Source organism: Pelodiscus sinensis, chromosome 33, assembly GCF_049634645.1.
Source record: "Pelodiscus sinensis isolate JC-2024 chromosome 33, ASM4963464v1, whole genome shotgun sequence".
NCBI lineage: Eukaryota > Metazoa > Chordata > Testudines > Trionychidae > Pelodiscus > Pelodiscus sinensis.
This window is the reverse complement of record NC_134743.1, coordinates 3993848-4020607: the sequence shown is the minus strand read 5'-3', so window position 1 is coordinate 4020607 and position 26760 is coordinate 3993848. Positions and strand designations below refer to the sequence as shown.

Below are 26760 nucleotides of genomic sequence, written 5' to 3'. Positions count from 1 at the left end.
CGGGGTGGGGGTCGGGTCCCTTTAAGCACAGCCCTTGGCTAGCCTGAGACAGCATCTCCACGCTCTAAGTCCTCCTCTGATGCCCTGGCGGCACTGCTTCCGGCCATCCTTAAGCCTGGTTCTGGGTCCACTTAATGTGGACATGCTAGTTCGAATTAGCAAAATGGTAATTCGAACTAGTTTTTTAGTCTGGATGCGTTAGTTCACATCCAGACTAAATGGGTTACCTGGGGAAGTGTGGAATCTCCATCCCCAGAGGTTTTTTATGTCTTGGCTTGACAAAGCCATGCCTGTGTTGATTTAGTTGGGATTGGTCCTGCCTTGGGCAGAGGGCTGAACTTGATGACCTTCTGAGGTCTTTTCTAGCTCTATGATTCTATGATTCTATGACATGATAGCGGTTTTCAGGTATCTAAAAGGGTGTCACAAGCAGGAGGGAGAAAAATTGTTCTCCTTGGCCTCTGAGGATAGAACAAGAAGCAATGGGCTCAAACTGCAGGAAGGGAGGTTTAGGCTGAACATTAAGAAAAGCTTTCTAACTGTCAGGGAGTATGTCTACACTACCACCCTAGTTCGAACTAGGGTGGTAGTGTAGGCAACCGGAGTTGCAAAAGAAGCCCGTGATTTGAATTTCCCGGGCTTCATTTGCATGTTGCCGGGCGCCGCCATTTTTAAATCCCCGCTAGTTCGGACTCCGTGCCCGTGGCTACACGCGGCATGAACTAGGTAGTTTGGATTAGGCTTCCTATTCCGACCTACCTGTACACCTCGTTCCACAAGGAGTAACGGTAGTTCAGAATAGGAAGCCTAATCCGAACTACCTAGTTCGTGCCGCGTGTAGCCGCGGGCACGGAGTCCGAACTAGCGGGGATTTAAAAATAGTGGCGCCTGGCAACTTGCAAATGAAGCCCTGGAAATTCAAATCCCAGGCTTCATTTGCAACTCTGGTTGCCTACATTACCACCCTAGTTCGAACTAGGGTGGTAGTGTAGACATACCCAGGGTGATTAAACACTGGAATAAGTTGCCTATGTAGGTTTTGGAATCCCCATCTCTGGAGATATTTAAGACCAGGTTAGATAAATTTCTATCAGGGATGATCTAGACAGTACTGGGTCCTGCCATGAGGACAGGGGACTGGAGTCAATGACCTCTCAAGGTCCCTTCCAGTCCTAATATTCTATGATTCTTACTCAGAACTGGGCTGCTTTAGCTGCTGCAGGCCAGCTGCCAGCCACCCCACTGGCCACCTGCGTGACAGCTTCTGCCACTGGCCTTGTGATGGATTTGACACTGGACAAATGTAGAATTCTGCACTTGGGGTGGAAGAATCCCAAGCATTGTTACAGGCTCGGGACCAACTGTCTAAGTTGCAGTTCTGCAGAAAGGACCTGCAGATTATAATGAGTCAACAGTGTGTCCTTATAGCCAATAAAGCAAATGGAATACAGGCAGTCTCTGGGTTACGTACAAGATAGGGACTGTAGGTTTGTTCTTAAGTTGAATTTGTATGTAAGTCGGAACTGGTACATATTGTAGGGGAAACTCTAGCAAAACATTTCTCCAGAGCTCAGTTTTATTCTCCCACACCTCACTTCCTTCAGTCCTTTATTCTCAAGCTGAGGTGTCTGCTGAGAAAAGCCGCTCTGCATCTCCCTGGTCTGCTGGCGGGGGGGGAGGGGGGCGCTAGCTTCGCGTCTCCCTGGTCTGCTGGGGGGAAGCAGCTAGTGCAGGGTTGCCTCACGCCGTTTGTAAGCAGGGATCCGATGTAAGTCGGATCCATGTAACCCGGGGACTGCCTGTATTGGGTTGCATTAGGAGGAGCATTGACAGCAGATCTAGAGAAGTTATTATTCCCCTTCATTTGTCTCTGGTAAGGCCACATCTCAAGTATTGCATCCAGTTCTGGCCCCCCCACTACAGAATGGATGTAGACTCATTGGAGAGGGTCCAGGGGAGAGCAGCCAAAATGATTAAGGGGCTGGATCACATGACCTATAAGGGAGGCTGAGGGATTTCGGCTTATTTAGTCTTCAGAAGAAAAGAGTGAGAGGCGATTTGATAGCAGCCTTCAACTTCCTGAAGGGAGATTCCAAAGAGGATGGAGAAAGGCTGTTCACAGTAGGGACGGATGGCAGAACAAGGAGCAATCATCTCAAGTTACAGTGGAAGAGATATAGATTGGATATTAGGAAACACAATTTTACTAGGAGGCTGGTGAAGCACTGGAATGAGTTACCTAGGGAGGTGGTGGAATCTCCATTCCTAAAGGTTTTTAAGTCTCATCTTTACAAAGTCCTGGCCTTTGATTTAGTTGGGAATGCTCCTCCTTTGGGCAGGGGGCTAGACTTGATGACCTCCATGTTTGAAGAAAACAGCCATTTGTTGCAAGCTGCGCTGGGAGTGTTTTGAGGGATTTTCAGGAGAGCTATTTGTCCACCTGTAGGGCAAAAATGCAGCCCACTTGTGAGTTCTTAAATTTTGATTTTCTTTTTCAGGAAAATTGCTGGAAGCTAATCGTAAGTATTGATGATACTTTTGGGTGACTTCATCATGCTCCAACAAATGAAATGAATTAATGTATAAAGTAAAACCAGAAAATGAAATAGAAACAGTCTCTATACGTGAAGAAAAATATTATTTCTTCCTCAAATTTTGCCTTCTTTCTCCCTCTTCTCTAAGGGTACATCTAGACTACCGCGTTTTGTCGACGGAAGTTTTGTCAACAGATACTGTCGACAAAACTTCCGTCGACAAAGAGCGTCCAGACACATTGAGTTCTGTTGACAAAGCTAGCTGCTTTGTTGACAGAACTCCGTAGTTTGGACGCAACGTTACAGGCAATAACACCTTCTGTCGACAGAGTTCTGTCGACAGAAGGTGTTATGCCTCGTAAAATGAGGTATACCAGCGTCGACAAAACTGCTGAGTTCTGTCGACGTTATGTCGACAGAACTCAGCGGTAGTGTAGACGCTGGTATAGTTTTGTTGACAAAAGTCCACTTTTGTCGACAAAACTAGGTAGTCTAGCCACACCCTAAGACCAGAGATGCCATTAATTGTTTGCATATAGTTCTTTCATTATATTTCCCATTGCCTAGTATCTTTGCCTTTAGAATATATAGGTCTGATTTTCACAGTTTTTTAGCACCTCAAACACCAAATTAACACTATAAGAGGTTACAGGTTGTCTGGACACAAAGGGTCTGAAAGATACACAGCAGCTGTTATTTAAAATTCAACTTCAAGCAGTGTAGCAGCAAAAGGAAACTGCTAATACTTTGAATCAAACTTTCAGAAGTTAAGAAAGGGGCAAAAAATATTAGGAGTATGGAATGTCTGCTATATGAGGAGAGATTAGTAAAACTGGGACTATTTTGTTTAGAAAGGGATGCAGTGGGTGGCTGTGAGAGAGGTCTATAAAATCATGATTGGTATAAAGAAAGTGAGTATAGAAGACTTATTTATTCCTTCCCAGAACACAATAACTAAGTGGTCAGCAAATGAAATGAGAGGTAACAGGGTTTAATACAAACAAAAGAATGTAATTCATACAAAACAGATTCAACCTGTGGACATCTTTGCCGGAGGGTGTTGTGAAGGCCAAGACTACAACACTGTTCAAAGAAGGACTACACAGATTCATAGGGGTAAGATCCATCAATGGCTATTAACTAGGATGGCCAGGTATGGTGTCCCAACCACTGATTGGTGGTTTGTTTGTTTTTTTCTCTTTCTCCTCCTCCACTCCTGGAGTGTGTGCTGTGAGTGGCAGCTGGAAGCTGTTGGCTTCTAATCAAGGTTTGAAATCTAGAAGCCTCTGCTGATTGGCTGAGCCTTAGTAGGCGGAGGGACTATCAGGCAGTCAGGGGCTTTATAAAGCAGTGAGTCAGCAATTAGGGAGCTTGTGAACTGGTGATTGCAAACAGGGAGTTTAGAGAGGGAGTTGGGAAGGGGAGTGGGAAGGGGGCGAGATATACACTTGCCATTCTTTTAAATTCTTTCTCCAGGAAAGCAGGTATGGATAGTGATAAGTCTGTGGCTGTTACCTGTACAGCCTGTGCCATGTTTGTCTTCCTCCTGGAAGGAAGAAGGGATTTCATCTGCACTAAGTGCAAGCTGATCACCATTTTGGAAAAAAAAATTAGAAGACTGGAGTCCCAAGTGTCAACCCTATGCTCAATCAGAGAAGATGAAGACTTCCTCGATAGAAGGCAGCATTTAATCCTGCAGACAGGGCAGGTAGACAAGCCAGAGAGGTCAGTTCAGAACAAGGAAGAGAATTGGCAGCATGTAACTTATAGAAGAAAACAAAAGCCGACTCAGGAATCCCCCATTGCTATAGAGGCAAGCAATCACTTTGGGTATGTCTACACTACCCCCCTAGTTCGAACTAGGGGGGGTAATGTAGTCATATGGAGTTGCAAATTAAGCCCGGGATTTGAATTTCCCGGGCTTCATTTGCATAAAGCCGGCCGGCGCCATTTTTAAATGCCAGCTAGTTCGGATTAGGCTTCCTAATCCGAACTAGCTGTATGCCTCGTGGAACAAGGTCCGAACTAGCTGGCATTTAAAAATGGCGCCGGCCGGCTTTATGCAAATGAAGCCCGGGAAATTCAAATCCCAGGCTTCATTTGCAACTCCGTATGACTACATTACCCCCCCTAGTTCGAACTAGGGGGGTAGTGTAGACATACCCTTTCAGATTTTTTCCATAGGCACTGCGGTAGAGAATGCTTTGGGAGGGACCTCTCAAGGAAGAAGTCAGAAGGGAACACCATCTATTGGAAGGCATAGGATGCGTAGTCCTAGGGATGGGGGTTCCATGACCACCACTCCCAAAAGAAAAACACGGATGGTGGTGGTCAGGGAATCCCTCCTATGAGGGACTGAGTCATCCATCTGCCCTCCGGACCTAGAATCTTGAGATGTGCTGCTTACTGGGAGCTTGAATTCAGGATGTGACTGAGACTCTTACAAAACTGATCAAACCTTTGGATCGCTACCCCTTCCTGTTTCTCCATGTGAGAACTAACAATACAGCCAAGAATCACCTTGAGTGGGTTACTGAGGATTATGTAGTGCTGAGAAAAAGGATCAAAGAATTCGAAGCACATGTGGTGTTCTCATCCATCCTCCCTGTTGAAAGGAAAAGTCTGGGTAGGTATCATCAAATTGAGGAAGTAAATGTGTGGTTGCACATGGGGTGTTGGAAAGAAGGGTTTGGTTTCTTCGACCATGGGACTCTGTTCTGGGCACAAGGATTGTTAGGAAGAGATGGGATCTACCTAACCAAGAGAGGAAGGAGCATCTTCACGAGCAGGCTTGTAAATCTAGTGAGGAGGGCTTTAAACTAGGTTCACTGGAGGGGTGATGACCAAAGCCCTGAGGGGAGTGGGAAAGTTGGATACTGGGAAGAAATGCAAAGAGAAACGAGCAACAAAGGGAGACCTCAATCTGAATACAGAAGGTAGGGCCAACAACTGATTATCTAAGGTTATGTACACCTATGTGAGAAGCCTGGGTAACAAACAGGAAGAATTAAAGGCCGTGGCCCAGTCCAAGAACTATCATTTGATTAGGATAACAGAGACTTGGTAGGATGACTCGCATGACTGGAGCGCTGTCATGGAAGGGTATAAACTGTTCAGGAAGAACAGGCAGGGCAGAAAAGGAGAAGTTGCACTGTATGTAAGAGAGGGTATGTCTACACTACCACCCTAGTTCGAACTAGGGTGGTTAATGTATGCAACCGAAGTTGCAAATGAAGCCCAGGATTTGAATTTCCCGGGCTTCATTTGCATCTTGCCGGGTGCTGCCATTTTTAAATCCCCACTAGTTCGGACTCCGTGCCCGCGGCTACACGCAGCACGGAATAGGTAGTTCGGATTAGGCTTCCTATTCTGACCTACTGTTACTCCTTGTGGAACGAGGTGTACAGGTAGTTCGGAATAGGAAGCCTAATCCGAACTACCTATTCCGTGCCGCGTGTAGCCGCGGGCACAGAGTCCGAACTAGTGGGGATTTAAAAATGGCAGCACCCGGCAAGATGCAAATGAAGCCCAGGAAATTCAAATCCCGGGCTTCATTTGCAACTTCGATTGCCTACATTAACCACCTTAGTTCAAACTAGGGTGGTAGCATAGACATACCCAGAGCACTATGATTGCTCAGAATTCCAGTATATAGAGGGGGGAAAGCCTGCTGAAAGTCTATGGCTTAAGTTTAGAGGTGCAAATAACAGCAGTAATGTTGTAGTTAGTGTCTGTTACAGGCTGCCAGATCAGGTGGATGAGGTAGATGAGGCTTTCTTTGGACAACTGAGAGGAACCCCCATCCCTAGGACTATGTATCCCATGCCTTTCAGTAGATGGTGTTCCCTTCCAGTTTCTTCCTTGTGAGGTGCCTGCCAAAGCATTCACCACCGCAGAGCCCGTGGAGAGACCCTGAAAGTGATTACTTCCTTCTATTTCATTGGGGGATTCCTGCGCTGGCCTTTTTTTCCTTACATGCTGCCACTTCTCTTCCTGGTCCTGTGCTGGCTCTTCTGCCTGCCATGCTTGCAGGATTAAACACTGCCTTCTATCGAGGAAGTCTTCATCCTCTCTGATTGAGCATAGTGTCGACACTTGGGCCTCCAATGTTTTCTTCCAAAATGGCAACCAGCTTGCACTTAGTGCAGATGAAATCTGTTCTTTCTTCTGGGAGGAAGAAAAACATGGCACACGCTGTGCAGGTAACAACAGCAGACCTATCACCATCCATACCTGCTGCCCTGGAAAAAGGATTTAAAAGAAAGGCAAGAGAAGCTCGCCACCTTCCCAACTCCCTCTTTAAACTCCCAATTAGCACTCACCTGTTCACAAGCTCCTTGGTCACTTGCTCACTGCTTTATAAACCCCTGGACAGCCTGAAAGTCCCTCCCCTTACCAAGGCTCAGCCAATCAGCAGAGACTTCTAGAATTCAAATTTTAATTAGAAGCCAACAGTTTCCAGCTGCTAGTCACAGCACACACTCGGTGAATGGGAGGGAGAGTGGGAAGGGAAAGGGGAAAAAAAGCCTCCCTCACAAACGCAAAAAAAGAAAAGAGAGAAAAAAAAAACCTCACTCATAAACACAAGCTCAACACATAGAAAGAAAGCCCCAAACACAACACACAGTACAACCACTTCCCTGAAGTGTCCTGTATCTGCTTCTCCTTTACCTGGAGTTCAGGAGTGCAACGAGTCTGTCCATTAGTTGCAATAAGGATGCTACAGCAAACATTATGTACTGCAAAGGTTGGGTTTTGATTTGTATTGTCCCTCTGTTTTTCAGAGAACCTAAAGGAAGAGAATGGGAGGTTTACTTTGATTTACATTAGCTAATTAGATAATCAGACTGAGTTCGAGTTGTGTGTATTTTCTTAGTATCACAAGCGTTTTCTTGAGAAATTCATTAGTTAAGCCATTGTCAGTTGGGTGCCAGTGGAACTGAGTGGCTGGGAGACAGGCTTTTATGATCAGTAGTCCATGGGATGTTGGCTGGTGCTCCAGTGGTGTGCTAGTCCAGGGCCTTTTTTTCATTTAGTTCTGAAACAAGATTCTGAGCCATTGCCATATTTTGTTGATGTGTTAGGTATGGTCAGTAGGAACAGGGATAAATAAGAAATCTGGCAGCTGATTATTGGGCACCTCTGCAGGGACAGATTCTTGACCAATATGAATTAAGATGTGTTCACCGAATGGAAGCTGAGATCACTATGTTCTTTTTCAGGGCAACTCCAGATAGAAAAAGGTAATTCTCTCTGATTTCTCAACTGAGCTGGGAATGGCTGTTACATCCTTTTTCATTTTTGAACAAAAACCAAGCATTCTGTTTCAAGCTGATTTAGATGCTTTTTTTTATCAATTTTCCTGGAAACTATTTGTACTTATCTATAGCAGTATGGCATCACTTGTGAATTTGTAATATTGATTTTCTTTTTCAGAAGAACTGCAGGAAATTAATCGTAAGTATTGATGAGATTTTTTGTGTACTTTAACTATCCCGCAAAAATGAAATGAATTAATGTATTAATCAATAATAGAATAGAAGAATTCTTTATACACTAATAAAATATTTTCTTTCTTAAATTTTGTTTCTTCCTCTCTCTCTTTCTAAAATCTAAAATGTCTTTTCTCGCTTACAGATCACATTTTTTTCATTGTATGTGCCATTAATTTATATCTTCATCTCTAGTGTATTTGGGTCAGATTTTCAGAGTTGTTTTAACACCACTGACACCAATTTTAGTTTAGCGTGTGCCCAACTAAGGGTAACTTATTTTTGTTTTGTTGGTTTCACAATAATTTTTTCGAGAGGGTCATGGTTCAAGCCACTGTTAATAAGGAGACTGTGGTAATAGATGCCTGGGGTAGGTGTTTATATGACTAGTAAACGGTGCATTATTGGTTGGGACTTGCGTTTTTTGCATGTATATGATCTTACCTTTATTTAGTTATGGAAGACACGATTCTGAGTTATTGCTACATTATGTTGCTGTATTAGGTGTTGTTTTTAGGAACAAGGATGAAGGAGAAAACTTGAAGCTGATTATTTTTGAGGTCTTTGGGAACTGTCCCTTGACTTATGTGAGTTAAGATGTGCTCAATAAGGATATTTCTACACTACAAGGCTATTTCAGGATACCAGATGTATCCCAAAATAGCTATCCTGCATCTATGCAAGTTGCCCATTATGTCAAAATAGTCTTCGAAATAGGGGGCACACTAGTTCACCATCCCAGTAAACCTCATTGCATGAGGGATACGGCAAGGTTAGAAAGAGCACTTTATTTTCAAATTTGGTGAGGTGTAAATGCAACAAATTTAAAATAAGCTATTTTGACATAAATTTGAAATAAGATATGTAATTTGCATAGCATAAATTGTGTATCTTATTTCGAGTTTAAGGTGCAGTATAGTTGCTCCCCTGATGTAAATGATGTCACTATATTCTTTTTCAGGCCAACTCCAGATTGAAAAGGGTTAGTTCTGTCAGATTTCTCAAGTAGATTTCCTTCAGGAGTATGTACTTAAACAAAAAAAGATATTTCTTCATTTCTTTGTCTTTTCTCAATCTAAAGAGAGGTCATTGTGTATCAGATTGCTTTTCAGACTCTTAATACAATTATAGATGACTTTCTCTGAAAGAAATTTACTTAATTAGATTAGAATATTTGTACTTATTTTCTATCGTGTCTAAAATTTAAGGTAAGAATTTAAGTATTAACATGTATTATAGAATAGTAATAGAGATGTAGCCATGTTAGTCTGGTCTTGCTGAAACAAAAGACAGGACTATGTAGCACTTTAAAGACTAACAAGATGGTTTATTAAGTGATGAGCTTTTGTGGGCCAGATCCACAGTTGATCTGAGGAAGTGGGTCTCGCCCACGAAAGCTCATCACCTAATAAACCATCTTGTTAGTCTTTAAAGTGCTGCATAGTCCTATCTTTTGTTTTAACATGTATTATAGACATTTCTTAATATCATAGACTCATAGACTCATAGACTCCAGAGTCAGAAGGGACCATTATGATCATCTAGTCTAACCCCCTGCACAGTGCAGGCCACAAAATCTCACCCACCCCTCCTAGAATCATCCTCTCACCTATATCTCAGATATTGAAGCCTTCAAATACTTTGAAGACCCCAAGATGCAGAGATCCTCTAGCTGTGATCTGTACCCCATGCTACAGAGGAAGGCGAAAAACCTCCAGGGCCTCTGCCAATCTACCCTGGAGGAAAATTCCTTCCCAACCCCAAATATGGCGATCAGCTAAACCCTGAGCATGTGGGCAAGACTCATCAACCAGACACCCAGAAAGTTCTCTATAGTAACTCCTATCATCCCTCCATTGACCTATTTCCCACTGATCATGAATGGTCAATTAGATACCAAGATCCTGTTATCCCATCAAACCATCCCCTTCATAAACCCATCTAGTTTAATCTTGAAACCAGATAGATCTTTTGCCCCCACTACTTCCCTTGGAAGGCCGTTCCAGAACTTCACTCCTCTAATGGTTAGAAACCTTCGTCTAATCTCAAGTCTAAACTTCCTACTAGCCAGCTTATATCCATTTGTTCTTGTGTCCACATTGGTATGAAACTTAAATAATTCCTCTCCCTCCCTGGTATTTATCCCTCTAATATATTTAAAAAGTGCAATCATGTCCCCCCTCAGCCTTCTTTTGGTTAAAGTAAACAAGCCAAACTCCTTGAGTCTCCTTTCATAAGACAGGTTTTCCATTCCTCGGATCATCCTAGTGGCCCTTCTTTGTACCTGTTCCAGTTTGAATTCATCCTTCTTAAACATGGGAGACCAGAACTGCACACAGTATTCCAAATGGGGTCTTACCAATGCCTTGTATAATGGCACTAACACCTCCTTATCCCTACTGGAAATACCTCGCCTAATACATCCCAAGATCGTATTAGCCTTTTTCACGGCCATGTCACAATGGCGGCTCATAGTCATTCTATAATCAACCAGGACTCCGAGGTCCTTCTCCTCCTCCGTTATGGTATGTCTACACTACAATGTTAGTTCGAACTAACGGACGTTAGTTCGAACTAACATTCATCGGCGCTACACTAGCGCTCCGCTAGTTCGAATTTAAATCGAACTAGCGGAGCGCTTAGTTCGATCTAGGAAAACCTCGTTTTACAAGGATTAAGCCTAGTTCGAACTTACTAGTTCGAATTAAGGGCTGTGTAGCCCCTTAATTCGAACTAGTGGGAGGCTAGCCCTCCCCAGGTTTCCCTGGTGGCCACTCTGGCCAACACCAGGGAAACTCTATTGCCCCCCTCCCGGCCCCGGACCCCTTAAAGGGGCACAGGCTGGCTACGGTGCCTGTGCCAGGTGCAAGCCTGCCAGCACCCAGCCAGCAGACCCTGCACCTGACACGGCACAGAGCCACCCACCCGATGTCCCCCAGCCCACCCCCTCTTCCCAGGACCAGGCTGGCGGCTCCCGGGAGCTTGCCCGGGACCGCAAGAGGCCGGCACCTTCCTGGGCTAGTGCAGACATCGTGGACCTCGTCCACGATCTCTGCACTAGGCACAGGAAAGTGGCCATCTAGGGCAGGAGAGCTGCCAGCCTGGCCACCCAGGAGCAGGTGTGCATGAAAATCAAGGGGGTCCACTGAGACCCCTGACCCTGAGCCCTGAGCTTACAATGGCCGTACTGGGTCAGACCAAAGGTCCATCTAGCCCAGTAGCCTGTCTGCCGACAGTGGCCAACACTAGGGACCCTGGAGGGGATGGACCAAAGACAGTGACCAAGCCATTTGTCTCGTGCCATCCCTCTCCAGCCTTCCACAAACTTTGGGCAGGGATACCACTCCTACCCCCTGGTTAAGACTACTCCATGAACCCAACCTCCATGACTTGATCTCACTTCCCTTTAAACTCTGTTCTAGTTGTAGCCTTCACAGCCTCCTGCAGCAAGGAGTTCCACAGGTTAACTATTTGCTTTGTGAACAACAACTTTCTCTTACTAGTTTCAAGCCTGCTACCCATTCCTTTCCTTTGGTGTCCTCTAGTCCTTCTTTATGGGAACTCATGAAGAACTTTTCGGAATGCACCCTCTCCACCCAACCCCTGCTTTTAGAGACCTCTATCCTGTCCCTGCTCCATCTCCTCTTTTCTAAGCTGAACAGTCTCAGTCTCTGTAGCCTCTCTTCATCTGGGACCTGTTCCCAACCCCTGATCATTGTAGTTGCCCTCCCCTCTCCCAGCCTTTCTCTTCCCCTCTCCCACCTCCTTTTCCCAGTCTCCCCCAGTTTTGTTCAATAAAGACAGAGTCAATGTTGGAAGAAACGTTATCTTTATTTTGTACATCAGGAAGGGGGGCTAGGGAAGGGTAAGTGGAAGGAGGTGAGGGAGGAATGGGGCACGAGCCCCCGATGGGGAGGACTGGGCTGGCTCTGTGGGCTTCTGGGGGTGGAAGCTCTCCTGCAGCCCCCCAATTGCCCCTTCTCCCCAGATGGCAGCCTGCGGCAACTGCAGCCGGTCTGATGGCCGAGTGCTGTGATGTGCCCAGTGTGGGCATTCCGGGCACTCCAAGCCAGGACTGGTTTTCAAGCGGGGCACCCCTGAGAACTGTCTGTCCGGGGTGGGGGTCGGGTCCCTTTAAGCGCAGCCCTCGGCTAGCCTGAGGCAGCATCTCCACGCTCTAAGTCCTCCTCTGATGCCCTGCCGGCACTGCTTTCGGCCATCCTTAAGCCCTGTTCAGGGTCCACTCAATGTGGACATGCTAGTTCGAATTAGCAAAACGCTAATTCAAACTAGTTTTTAGTTCTAGACATGTTAGTTCGAATTAGCTTAGTTCGAATTAACTAATTCGAACTAAGTTAGTTCAAACTAACTTTGTAGTGTAGACATACCCTTACTTCCAACTGATGTGTCCCCAGCTTATAACTAAAATGCTTGTTATTAATCCCTTAATGCATAACCTTACACTTCTCACTATTAAATTTCATCCTATTGCTATCACTCCAATTTACAAGATCATCCAGATCTTCCTCTATGATATCGCGATCCTTTTCTGAATTGGCAATAGCTCCCAACTTTGTGTCATCTGCAAATTTTATTAGGACACTTCCACTTTTGGTGCCAAGATCAGCAATAAAAAGATTAAATAAAATTGGCCCCAAAACTGATCCCTGAGGAACTCCGCTAGTAACCCTCCTCCAACCTGACAGTTCACCTTTCAGTATGACCTGCTGTAGTCTCCCCTTTAACCAATTGCTTATCCACCTCTCAACTTTCATATTAATCCCTATCTTTTCCAATTTAACCAATAATTCCCCATGTGGTACTGTATCAAATGCCTTACTAAAGTCGAGGTAGATTAGATCCACTGCATTTCCTTTATCTAAAAAATCTGTTACTTTCTCAAAAAAGGAGATCAGGTTGGTTTGGCACGATCTACCTTTTGTAAAACCATGTTGTAATTTGTCCCAATTGCCATTAGCCTCAATGTCTCTAACTACTTTCTCCTTCAAAATTTTTTCCAGGATCTTACATACTACAGATGTCAAACTAACAGGCCTATAGTTACCCGGGTCGCTTTTTTTCCCTTTCTTAAAAATAGGAACTATATTAGCAATTCTCCAGTCAAATGGTACAACCCCTGAGTTTAGAGATTTATTAAAAATGTTTGCTAATGGACTTGCAAGTTCATGTGCCAGTTCCTTTAATATTCTTGGATGAAGACCATCTGGGCCCCCTGATTTACTCCCATTAAGCTGCTCAAGTTTGGCTTTCACCTTGGATATGGTAATATCTACCTCCTTATCCTCGGTCCCATTTGTTAACTTACCATTACCCCTAAGCTCTTCATTAGCCTCATTAAAGACTGAAGCAAAGTATTTGTTCAAATATTGGGCCATTCCTAGATTATCCTTAACCTCCACTCCATCCTTAGTAATTAGTGGTCCTACTTCTTCTTTTTTCGTTTTTTTCCTATTTATATGGCTATAAAACCTTTTACTATTGGTTTTAATTCCCTTTGCAAGGTCCAACTCTGCCTGACTTTTGGCCTTTCTCACTTTATCCCTACATGCTCTAACCTCAATAAGGTAGCTTTCTTTACTGATCCCTCCCATTTTCCACTCCTTATATGCTTTCTGCTTTTTCTTAATCACCTCTCTGAGATACTTGCTCATCCAGCTTGGTCTAACACACCTGCCTATAAATTTTTTCCCTTTTCTAGGGATACAGGCCTCTGACAGCTTCTGCAACTTTAACTTAAAATAATTCCAGGCTTCCTCCACTTTAAGATCCATAATTTCTTTAGTCCAATCAACATCCCTAATGAATTTCCTTAATTTACTAAAGTTAGCCCTTTTAAAATCAAAAACCCTAGTCTCAGATTTATTTTTGTTTATCCTTCCATTTAATTTAAACTGAATTAGCTCATGATCACTCGAGCCAAGGTTGTCTCCTACAACCATTTCTTCTGTAAGGTCCTCGCTACTCACCAAAACCAAATCTAAAATAGCATCCCCCCTTGTTGGTTCAGCAACTACTTGATGAAGGAATTCATCAGCTATCACATCTAGGAAAATCTGAGCCCTTTTATTATTACTAGCACTTGTTCTCCAGTCTATAGCTGGAAAGTTGAAATCTCCCATGATTACACTGTTTCCATGAGTATTTACTTCATTAAAAACATTAAAGAGGTCTCTATCCATATCCAAATTGGATCCTGGTGGTCTATAACACACCCCAAGCACTATTCCAGGGGAGGATCTGACAGTTTTCTTCCCCAATGTGATTTTTGCCCAGACAGACTCTGTCTTCTCCATTCCATCACTTTTTATTTCTTTACAATCTATCTCATCTTTGATATACAATGCGACTCCACCACCTTTACCCTTATTTCTGTCTTTCCTAAACAGCACATACCCTTCAATACCTGTACTCCAGTCATGCCTAGTATTCCACCATGTTTCTGTTATTCCTATAATATCTGGTTTCACTTCCTGGACCAATAGCTCTAGTTCCTCCTTTTTGTTACCTAGGCTCCTCGCATTGGTGTACAAACTTAATTTTTGCTGTTTGGCCTCATTCACATTCTTTACCCAATTTGGCACGGACGTTATACCTCCAATATGACCTATTAGACTAGTATCCACCCCACCCTTCCTCATGTTCATTCTCCTACCCCCAGCTATATCCTTTCTTACTTTGTTTTCCTCCCTCTCAGTGTTAAAATCTGGTGTAGAGATTACCTTGGCATCTCCCAACCATCTCCCCCAAATTCCTAGTTTAAAGCCCTCTTAATAAGTTGAGCCAGCCTCCATCCTAGAAGTCTATTTCCCTCCCTACTTAGGTGAAGTCCATCCCTAGAGAACAGTCCTCTGTCCATAAATGCCTCCCAGTGACCATACATCCCAAAGCCCTCCTTATAGCACCACTGCCTAAGCCATCTATTGATCATCATAATCCTGTCACATCTTTGTTGCCCTTCTCTAGGAACAGGCAGAATTCCACTAAAGATCACCTGAGCCTCAATTTCCTTGAGCATCTTCCCCAGCCTAGCATAGTCTCCCTTAATTCGTTCCAGCGAGAATCTAGCCGTATCATTTGTTCCTACATGAAGGATGATCAATGGATTCCTTCCTGCTCCCTTAATAATTCTCTTCAACCTCAGTTCCACATCTCATATCTTAGCACCTGGCAGACAGCCCACCCTTCTATTCTCTGGATCAGCTCTGGTTACAGGCCTATCTATTCTTCTCAATAAGGAGTCCCCAATCACATAGACCTGCCTTTTCCTAGTGACAGTGAAATTCTCTGGTCTATCTCTAGCTTCCTCTGGCTGCAAGTCTTTGCCATTCCTATTTTCCCTTGTAATCCTAATGCTCATTATTGGTGTTGTCTCCATTAAGTCTTCCCCTTTATCTATGGGACTAGCCACTCTTCTCTTCTTCCTTACCCTTCCATCTTCATTATCTACCTTCTGTACCTCTTCCTCATTTTCCAACTCCAAATACCTGTTCTTGAGCTCTATTTTTCCTTCACTGACCCATCTTTTCCTCTGCCTGGTCCTCTGAGTCACATGCTTCCACTGTCCATTTTCTTTGCCCAGCAGTCCCCCCTCTGAGGCCCTTGATCCTGCTTCCATCTGCATATCTAAGCTTTCCCCTTTAGCCACGTCATGCCTTTGTCCCATCATCTGCTCAAACCTCCTTTTTAGTTCATTTTTATGTGAGTGTATGCAGGAAACTATGCCTGTATAATTGGTATGGCCAGGAATGGGCATGGCTTAGCATTAACACTGCTTGCCTTCTGCAATTCTGTTGATAACAAAGTTAGAGCATCCTACAAACTGCTTTGCCCTGCAAGGGGGTAGATTCTCAGTGATGAGTCAGCAGTTGGAACAATGGAAGCAGAACCTTTGCTCACTCCTCCTCCACATCCCTTAAGTGTTTCAAGCCACATTTCTGGACCTCTTCAATAGCTTTCAGCCCAGTGATCAGGATAGTCAGCTGGGGGATGGGATGTCCTTGTTCAAACCCCTGCTCCATCTTCTCCAGCAGGTGAAACCTAGGTCTTCCAGACCTTGGTTAAATGCCTTAACAACTAACTGGGAACAGAGATGGCCTCTGCATGTATGTAGAATTATCTTAAACTGGGAATGGAAGTTATATCCTTTATGTTTCATCAAGAAAATAGTAAATCTGTGAGCTTCCTTTTGGGCATTTTGACTGGTTCTCGTGTGAGCAATTCACATGTATTCAGGGAGTATGGATCCTATTTGTGAGGATACCTTTTTTTTTTTTTCAGGAAAACTGCAGGAAAGTATTAGTAAGTATTGATGACATTCCTTGATGACCTTATGGCTCCCACCAAAGTAAAATGAAATAAATCACTGTAAAAATAAACAACAAAAAATTATACATACAACCAAATCTGAGATTCACTCTTTCCAGCTTCTGTGTAGACATGCCCTGGGTGTTACAAAGGACAATAAGCAGTACAGGGAATTTGCCAATTATTTTAAATAGAATGCTACAGAGTATGTTACATATTTCAAGTATCTTGACCCTCATACAGCATTTCAGGACATTCGCGTGCTTTGTACTTTCCTATGTTTCAAACATTTACCTTAATATTGGATTTTATAGTGTTTCAGGCAATTTACCCGAACTTAACTTTGGGTATTGATCTAAAACAAATTAATTTCTCATTGCTTAGTAATTCTATTCACACTGAATAAAAAAACTGTTTTTTGTCACTTTCATCTGCATTATATAATACAGAATCATAGGACTAGAAAGTTCTTCTAGAGCAGCTAGGGCCTGGTGCCAAAAATATTTGTAGGCCTCACTGAGGAATGACTATAAAAAAACAGAAGACCAACACAGAAGTTATCTTTGACACAGCATGAGCTGCAGCAATTCAGAGGCTGGAGACAAGAGCACAGGTGAGGAGGAGGATTGGTGCCCCGTTGGAGCGAGGCAGGGCCTGGAGGCAAGGCAGAGTGGAGTGGGAACCAGGATCAGTCTCTGGAGTGAGGCAGAGCCCAGGGTAAGCACAGCAGGACTAGGGAGGAGACAAACAGGATTCTACCCCAAAGCTGATACCTACCCTCCTCACCATCCTAGTCAGTTCTCTGTCTCGCTCTCACTGAGCTGCCCCTCGTTCAGCAGCAGCTTCCTGACCTCAGGGATGTGAACAGGGGATAGATCAAGATATCAGCAGGAACTCCAGATGGCTCCATGGCTTCCTGCTTTCTGTGCCTAGCCATGGACCACTGGGATACATGGATCTAGCTACTCTTCTTGATCAACACAGTGCTCTAGTGACAGCAGCAATGACCCAGCATCACAGAGGGAGGCTCAGGCTGCTCACTCAATTCCAAAACTGTCCAAACCCCTGCATATATTTCTGGTCACATTGTCCAGCCTCTGTCAGTGACTGCTGCCACCCTGTTGTTATTGGATAGCAGAAGGTTGAGGAGTGCTACTCTGCACAGCGTACCCACCTGTGGGAATTGCTTCTCCCAGCTGCTGAATAGATATGCTTGGATTTTCACAGAGTAAGTTCAGAAGTGCACAGAATCCGTCCACTAATTTCAATAAGGATACATGCATTACGTACTGCAAAGGTTGGGTTTTGATTTGTATTGTCCCTCTGTTTTTCAGAGAAGCTAAAGGAACAGAACAGTGGGTTTACTTTGATTTACTTTAGCTCACTGATAATCAGTCTGAGTCCGAGTTGTGTGTATTTTCTTAGTATCACAAGAGTTCCCCTGAGGAATCTTTATTGTCAATAAGGTGCCAGCGGAAATGAGCAGCAGCCTGAAGATGGGCTTATATGATCAGAATTCAATGAAGTGTTTGGCTGGTTCTCTAGTTGTGTGCAAATCCAGGTCCTCTTGTTTATTAGTTCTGGAACACAGGATTCTGAACCATTGCTACATTTTTATTTATTAAATTATGTATTTAGTATATTTTACCCTGCCTGTCTACTTAAAATCTTCATGGTGGCTTGTAAATATATATAAACATTAAAATATGAAACCCCAGGAGGATATAAAACCTGCAAAGACATCTCATGAGGAGGGATGGGGACACACACACACACACACACACACACACACACATCAATAAAAGCACAAGTAAAAATGGAGGCTGTGGCCAGGTTCCAAAACAATTCACCTGGCAAATATCCCAGGGGAGAGAATTCCACAGCCTGGGAGCAAAAGATGAGAAGGCTTAGCTCTTCGTATATGTTAATTTTCTCCTCACAAGTTGAGGAACACAGAGCAGAGCCTCCCCAGCTGACTTCATTGACTGAGCAGGGTCATATGGGAAAAGATGGTTCTTCAGATATCCCAGACCCAACCTGTTTAAGGCTTTATAAGTCACAACCAAGACTTTAAATTATGTCTGGAAATATACTGGAAGCAAGTGAATCAGCCAGAGCACTAGTATAATGTGAGCCATATAATGAGTATTATTAGTTCTGGAACACAGGATTCTGAGCCATTGCTACATTTTTTTGATGTCTTAGGTGTGGCCTGTGGAAGGAGGAGGGGGGGGGGGGGGGCTGAAGGATAAACCTAGCATTTGATTAGCGGGGGGGGGGGTTTACATGGGCAGTTCCTTCACCAATGTAGGTCAAGGTGTGTTCTCTGAATGGTAATTGATATCACTGTGTTCTTTTTCAGACCAACTCCAGATTGAAAAGGGTTAGTTCTCTATGATTCTCCAATAGGATTTTCCTTCAGATTAATATACATATAGGAAAACTACTATTTCATTTGTTTTTCTTTCCTCAAACCTATCAAATTACTTTCAGGCTCTTAATAGAACTGTAGAGGACTTTCTCTGACACGATGTTAATTAATTACCTTAGAATATTTGTATGTATTTTCTCTCTTAGGCTGTGTCCAGACTCAGGGTTTTTTTCGAAAAATGTAGCCTTTTTTCGAAAAAACTTCACCTGCGTCTAGATTGCAGCCGCGTTCTTTCAAAATTAAATCAAAAGAATGCGGCTTTTCTTTCGACGGTGGTAAACCAAATTCCACGAGGAAGAACGCCTTCTTTCGAAAGTGCTCTTTCGAAAGAAGGCGTTCTTGAAAGCAAACAGGCTTTTTAGAAAGAGAGCATCCAGACTCACTGGGTGCTTTCTTTCGAAAAAGCGGCTTGCTTTTTCAAAATTCCGCGTGCAGTCTAGACGCTCTCTTTCGAAAGAGGCTCTTTCGAAAGTATCTTTCGAAAGAGGCTCTTTCGAAAGAGGCTTGCAGTCTAGACATAGCCTTATGGACGTAGGAGGCTAGCACAAAATACAGGGGGTAAACCCAAGTGCAAATCCTGATCCTCTACTGACAGAGGATGAAAATTGTTTATCTCAGTTCCTAAGGGTATGTCTACACTACAAAGTTAATTCGAACTAACAGCCGTTAGTTAATTCAAACTTAATTCGAACTAGGTAAACCTCTTTCTACAAGGACTAATGCCTAGTTCGAATTAAGTAGTTCGAAGTAAGGGCTGTGTAGACATTTAATTCGAACTAGTGGGAGGCTAGCCCTTCTCAGCTTGCCCTGATGGCCACTCTGGGCACCACCAGGGAAATTTTCCTGCCCCCGTCCCGGCCCCGGAGCCCTTAAAGGGGCACGGGCTGGCTACGGTGCCCATGTCAGGTGCAAGCCTGCCAGCACCCAGCCAGCAGACCCTGCACCTGGCACGGCACGAGCCAGCCACTCACTGCCACCCAGCCCTCTGCTTCTTCCGTGGACCAGGCTGGCGGCTCCCAGGAGCCTGCCCGGGGCCGCAAGAGGTGGGCGCCCACCGCGTCTAGTGCGGAGATAATTGGCCTAAACGAGGTTTGGGGGGAAGTCTCCAACGTCCACGACCTCCACACTAGGCACAGGAAAGTGGCTGTCTAGGGCAGGATAGCTGCCAGCCTGGCCACCAAAGACCACATGCAAACCCAGGAGAAGGTATGCATGAAAATCAAGGTGGTCCAGTGAGACCCCCAACCCTGAGCTTAGAACATAAGAACATAAGAACGGCAATACTGAGTCAGACCACAGGTCCATCTAGCCCAGTGGCCTGTCTGCCGACAGCGGCCAACACTAAGTACCCTGGAGGGGATGGACTGAAGACAACGACCAAGCCATTTATCTCGTGCCATCCATCTCCAGCCTTCCACAAACAGAGGCCAGGGACACCATTTCTATCCCCTTGCTAATACCACTCCATGGACCCAACCTCCATGACTTTATCTAACTTCTCTTTAAACTCTGTTATAGTTCTTCACAGCCTCCTGCAGCAAGGAGTTCTACAGGTTGACTATTTGCTTTGTGAAGAAGAACTTTCTGTTATTAGTTTGAAGCCTGCTACCCATTCATTTCATTTAGTGTCCTCTAGTCCTGATGTTATGAGAACTAATGAAGAACTTTTCTTTATACACCCTCTCCATATCACTCATGATTTTATAGACCTCTATCATATCCCCTCTAAGTCTCCTCTTTTCTAAGCTGAAAAGTCCCAGTCACTTTAGCCTCTCTTCATATGGGACCTGTTCCAAACCCCTGATCATTTTAGTTGTCCTTTTCGGAACCCTTTCCAAGGCCAAAATATCTTTTCTGGGGTGAGGAGACCACATCTGTACACAGTACTAAAGATATGGCATACCATAGTTTGATACTTCCCCATCTCCTTCTTCCCCTGGCTTCCCCATTCCAGCTCCCTCCTCCCAGGTTTACCCCTCCCCTCTCCTACCCTCTCTCTTCCCCTCTCCCACCTCCTTTTCCCAGTCTCCCCAGAGGTTAATCCCCCCGCCCCAGTTTTGTTAAATAAAGAGAGTTTCTATTTTTGAACACACGTGTCCTTTATTTCTAACATCAGGAAGGGGGGCTAGGGAGGGGTAAGTGGAAGGAGGTGAGGGAGGAATGGGGTATGAGCCCCCGATGGGGAGGACTGGGGTGGCTCTGCAGGCTCCTCGGGGTGGAAGCTCTCCTGCAGGGTCTCCTGGATCCTGACAGCCCCCCGATTAACCCTGCCGGATGGCAGCCTGTGGCAAGTGCAGCTGGGCTGATGGCCGAGTGCTGTGATGTGAAGAGTGTGGCCATTCAGGGCACTCCAAGCCAGGACTGCTTTGCTGTCCTTCATCATGGTAGACAAACAAGTGGGGAACCCTGAGAACTGTCTGTCCAGGGTGGGGGTCGGGTCCCTTTAAGCACAGCCCTCGGCTAGCCTGAGACAGCAGCTCCACTCTCTAAGTCCTAACCTGATGCCCTGCCGGCACTGCTTCCGGCCAGCCTTAACTTTGGTTCAGGGTCCACTCAATGTGGACATGCGAGTTCCAATTAGCAAAATGCTAATTCGAACTAGTTTTTAGGTCTAGATGCACTAGTTCGAATTAGCTTAGTTCGAATTAACTAATTCGAATTATGTTAGTTCGAATTAGTGCTGTAGTGTAGACATACCCTAAGTGAGTATCATAATATATGTAAGGTGAGAGAGATGGCATGTGGGTGTAGGTAGAAGGCTTCATAGCTGGGATTGTCAGTTAGATGTTTCGTCCATTTCTGAAGAAAACAGCCATTTGTTGCAAGCTGCGTTGGGTGTGTTTTGAGGGATTTTCAGGAGAGCTATTTGTCCATATGCATGGAAAAATGGAGCTCACTTATAAGTTGTTAAATTTTGATTTTCTTTTTCAGGAAAACAGCTGGAATCTAATCGTAAGTATTGATGATACTTTTTGGTGACTTCATCATGCTCCAACAAATGAAATGAATTAATGTATAAAGTAAAAACAGAAAATGAAATAGAAACAGTCTCTATACATGAAAAAAAATATTATTTCTTCCTCAAATTTTGCCTTCTTTCCCCCTCTTCTCTAAGACCAGAGATGCCATTCATTGTTTGCAGATAGTTCTTTCATTATATTTTCCATTGCCTTGTATCTTTCCCTTTAGAATATATAGGTCTGATTTTCACAGTTGTTTTAGCACCTCAAACACCAAATTAACACTAGAAGAGGTTACAGGTTGTCTGGACACAAGGGGTCTGAAAGATACACAGCAGCTGCTATTTAAAATTCAACTTCAAGCAGTGTAACAGCAAAAGAGAACTGCTAATACTTTGAATCAAACTTTCACAAGTTAGGAAAAGGGCAAAAATATATTAGGCCTGATTAGACTGGCATGATTTTGCGCAAATACTTTTAACGGAAAAGTTTTTCCATTAAAAGTATTTGCGCAAGAGAGCATCTACACTGGCACGGATGCTTTTGCACAAAAGCAAATCTTTTGCGCAAAAGCATCTGTGCCAGTGTAGACGCTCTCTTGCGCAAAAAAGCTCCTGTGGCCATTTTAGTTATGAGGCTTTCTTGCACAAAAAATTAACGTTGCTGTCTACACTGGCCCTCCTACGCAAGAATACTTGTGCAAGAGGGCTTATCCCTGAGTGGGAGCATCAGAGTATTTGCACAAGAAGCACTGATTTTGTACAGTACAAGGTCAGTGTTCTTGCACAAATACTCGCGGCCAGTGTAGACAGGCGGCAAGATTTTGAGCAAAATCTTGCCAGTCCAGACGCAGCCTACAAGTATGGAATGTCTGCTACATGAGGAGAGATTAGTAAAACTGGTACTATTTTGTTTAGAAAAGGATGCAGTGGGTGGCTATGACAGAGGTCTATAAAATCATGATCGGTATTGAGAAAGTGAGTATAGAAGACTTATTTATTCCTTCCCAGAACACAATAACTAAGTGGTCAGCAAATGAAATGAGAGGTAACAGGGTTTAATACAAACAAAAGCATGTATTCACACAACATAGATTCAACCTGTGGACGTCTTTGCCAGAGGGTGTTGTGAAGGCCAAGAATATAACATGGTTCAAAGAAGGGCTAGACAGATTTATGGAGAAAAGATCCATCAATGGCTAATAACTAGGATGGCCAGGGATGGTGACTCAACACCTGATTGTCAGAAGCTGAGAATCAGCAGTAAGTGTTGAAGCATCTGGTATTGACCACTCTCAGAAGACATAATACTAGAAAAAACCTAATATAACTGTTCTTTTGTTCTTATATTCTTACAGTCAAATTAGAATTATTTTTTTTTGTTATGAAGACATCTATCTTGATAGCTATCGCCTGCACTTACCAGATCAGGCAGTTATTCTTCCTGTCCTGTGTCATAACTCAAAAATTTGCCTTAATATTGGCTTTCATAGTGCTGAAGGGCAAGTTATATCAAGGTAAATTTGGGCTTTTATCTCCTCACAGCTCAATTGTAACTCCCCAGTGTTAAAATTTACTATCTACAGAACAGCGTAGGTAAGCTCTTTCTCCAGAATCAGCAAACACGACTGTTTTGATGAAATATTTGTGAGAAAATGAGAATGCAAGTATTGGTTTGATAGAAATTCTGCTAACACAGAAGTTTATTTATTCATATGAATGTCCATGAAAAAATGGCCTTCATTAAGTTGGCCATGAAACCCAGCTTTGAGATTCACATATCTAGTTGCTATTCTTACTCAACATAATGCGCTAGTGACAGCAGCATTGACAAAGTGTCACAGAGGAAGGCTCAGGCTGTTCACTCAATTCCAAAACTGTCCAAACCCCTGCATATATTTCTGGTCACATTGTCCAGCCTCTGTCAGTGACTGCTGCCACCCTGTTGTTATTGGATAGCAGAAGGTTGAGGAGTGCTACTCTGCACAGCGCACCCACGTGTGGGAATTGCTTCTCCCAGCTGCTGAATAGATATGCTTGGATTTTCACAGAGTAAGTTCAGAAGTGCACAGAATCCGTCCATTAATTGCAATAAGGATGCACGCATTACATACTGCAAAGTTTGGGTTTTGATTTGTATTGTCCCTCTGTTTTTCAGAGAAGCCACAGGAAGAGAATGGTAGGTTTACTTTGATTTACTTTAGCTCACTGATAATCAGGCTGAGTCTGAGTTGTGTGTATTTTCTTAGTATCACAAGAGTTCTCTTGAGAAACTCATAGACTCATAGACTCATAGACTCCAGGGTCAGAAGGGACCATTATGATCATCTAGTCCGACCCCCTGCACAGTGCAGGCCACAAAATCTCACCCACCCCTCCTAGAATCATCCTCTCACCTATATCTCAGATATTGAAGCCTTCAAATACTTTGAAGACCCCAAGATGCAGAGATCCTCTAGCTGTGATCTGTACCCCATGCTACAGAGGAAGGCGAAAAACCTCCAGGGCCTCTGCCAATCTATCCTGGAGGAAAATTTCTTCCCGACCCCAAATATGGCGATCAGCTAAACCCTGAGCATGTGGGCAAGACTCATCAGCCAGACACCCAGAAAGTTCTCTATAGTAACTCCTATCATCCCTCCATTGACCTATTTCCCACTGATCATGAATGGTCAATTAGATTCCAAGATCCTGTTATCCCATCAAACCATCCCCTTCATAAACCCATCTAGTTTAATCTCGAAACCAGATAGATCTTTTGCCACCACTACTTCCCTTGGAAGGCTGTTCCAGAACTTCACTCCTCTAATGGTTAGAAACCTTTGTCTAATCTCAAGTCTAAACTTCCTACTAGCCAGCTTATATCCATTTGTTCTTGTGTCCACATTGGTATGAAACTTAAATAATTCCTCTCCCTCCCTGGTATTTATCCCTCTAATATATTTAAAAAGTGCAATCATGTCCCCCCTCAGCCTTCTTTTGGTTAAAGTAAACAAGCCAAACTCCTTGAGTCTCCTTTCATAAGACAGGTTTTCCATTCCTCGGATCATCCTAGTGGCCCTTCTTTGTACCTGTTCCAGTTTGAATTCATCCTTCTTAAACATGGGAGACCAGAACTGCACACAGTATTCCAAATGGGGTCTCACCAATGCCTTGTATAATGGCACTAACACCTCCTTATCCCTACTGGAAATACCTCGCCTAATACATCCCAAGATCGTATTAGCCTTTTTCATGGCCATGTCACAATGGCGGCTCATAGTCATTCTATAATCAACCAGGACTCCGAGGTCCTTCTCCTCCTCTGTTACTTCCAACTGATGTGTCCCCAGCTTATAACTAAAATGCTTGTTATTAATCCCTAAATGCATAACCTTACACTTCTCACTATTAAATTTCATCCTATTGCTATTACTCCAATTTACAAGATCATCCAGATCTTCCTGTATGATATCCCGATCCTTTTCTGAATTGGCAATAGCTCCCAACTTTGTGTCATTAGTTAAGCCATTGTCAGTTGGGTGCCAGTGGATCTGAGTGTCTGGGAGAATTTTATGGTAATTGGCCATGGGGTTTTGCCTGGTTCTCCAGTGGTGTGTGAGTCCAGGGCTGTTTTTTTTATTTAGTTTTGAAACACAGGATCCTGAGATATTGCCACATTTTATTGATGTGTTAGGTGTGATCGGTAGGAACAGGGATGAATGAGAAAACTGGCAGCTGATTATTTTGCACTTCTGCAGGAACAGATCCTTGACCAATATGAATTAAGATGTGTTCACCAAATGGTAGTTGAGATCACTATGTTCTTTTTCAGAGCATCTCCAGATAGAAAAAGTTAGTTCTCTCTGATTTGTTAACTGAGCTGGGAATGGCTGTTACATCCCGTCATAGGACAGTTCTTCTTTCCTCCTCTGCAGGGTATAGGGACCTGTGTCCTAGTGCTATCTGGTTCCACGGCCCATCCCATGTGCCCAGTACAATCTGCAATTTGGTCCCTCCTCTCAGGGCTGAATGGCCTGTTTGTCAAAGGCAAGAAAAGAAAGCTGCTCACCATCCCTTTAAAGCAGGGCTGGATGGCCCCAGGTCCAGAGTCACTATTAGAGTCAATCACTGGCTCTTTAAGGCAGGGCTGTATGGCCCACTGAGCCAAATCACAGGGTGGGGCTGCTCCCCGGTAGGGGGACCCGGGCCCACCATGCTCCATGCTCCACCGGGACCAAGCCAAGGGCCCTATGAGTGGTAGAACAGTCCACTACTCCCTCAGCAGGGAATTCAATCAATCTCTGGGAGGAAGAGGCCTGCATCCTCCCTGGGCCACTTCCTACATGCTCCAATGGGCCTTCTTTCCATGTGGTTGCAGGGTTCTCTAGCTCCTAGGGGGTTGCGCCTCCCTAGTAGTCTGCGGTGGTTATGTCCCATGGAGCATTGGTGGCTATGCTGTTCTTCCCTCAGGCATCTGGCTGCTGCTGGTCAGGAGCTCTAGCCTGAGGTCCTTCTCCTCCGGCAGTCAGACTGTGCCTCTCCTCAGGCTTTTATACCTGGGCTACAGTCTGAGCATGCCCAGCAGGGCTGCAGGGGCAGGGCTACTTCAGCCAGGGTTACCTGGCTAAACCTTGTTAGTTTAGTGTGGGGTTGGTATACCCCATCCTAAATCCTTTGTCCATTTCTGAAGAAAATACCCATTCTGTTTCAAGCTTGCCTTGGGTGCTTTTTGATAGATTTTTCTGAGACCTATTTGTACTTATCTATAGCATAATGTCACCGCTTGCGAATTGTTAAATATTGATTTTCTTTTTCAGGAAAACTTCTGGAAATTAATCGTAAGTATTGACAAGATTCTTTGGGGACTTCAGCTACCCCCAAAAATGAAATGAATTAATGTATTCATCTATAATATGAAAAAGAATAAAAAAATTTGCTATACATGAACAAAATATTGTTTCCTTCTTAAATTTTGGGTGATATTCTCAAGAGTTGTTTTAACATCACTGACATCAAATTTAATTTCGTGTGAGTCTG

General features: G+C 44.0%; 1 protein-coding gene across 1 annotated transcript in view; it reads left to right on the top strand.

Annotated features, from left to right (window-relative positions):
• LOC102444119 (uncharacterized) overlaps positions 1–26760 on the top strand; it is a 118464-nt gene that overhangs the window by 71355 nt on the left and 20349 nt on the right. The window contains exons 13-20 of the mRNA XM_075914432.1: positions 2499–2519; positions 7757–7777; positions 7971–7991; positions 16325–16345; positions 18714–18734; positions 21714–21734; positions 23900–23920; positions 26541–26561. Coding sequence (XP_075770547.1) covers positions 2499–2519; positions 7757–7777; positions 7971–7991; positions 16325–16345; positions 18714–18734; positions 21714–21734; positions 23900–23920; positions 26541–26561 — 168 coding nt within the window. The remainder of the gene's footprint in view (positions 1–2498; positions 2520–7756; positions 7778–7970; positions 7992–16324; positions 16346–18713; positions 18735–21713; positions 21735–23899; positions 23921–26540; positions 26562–26760) is intronic.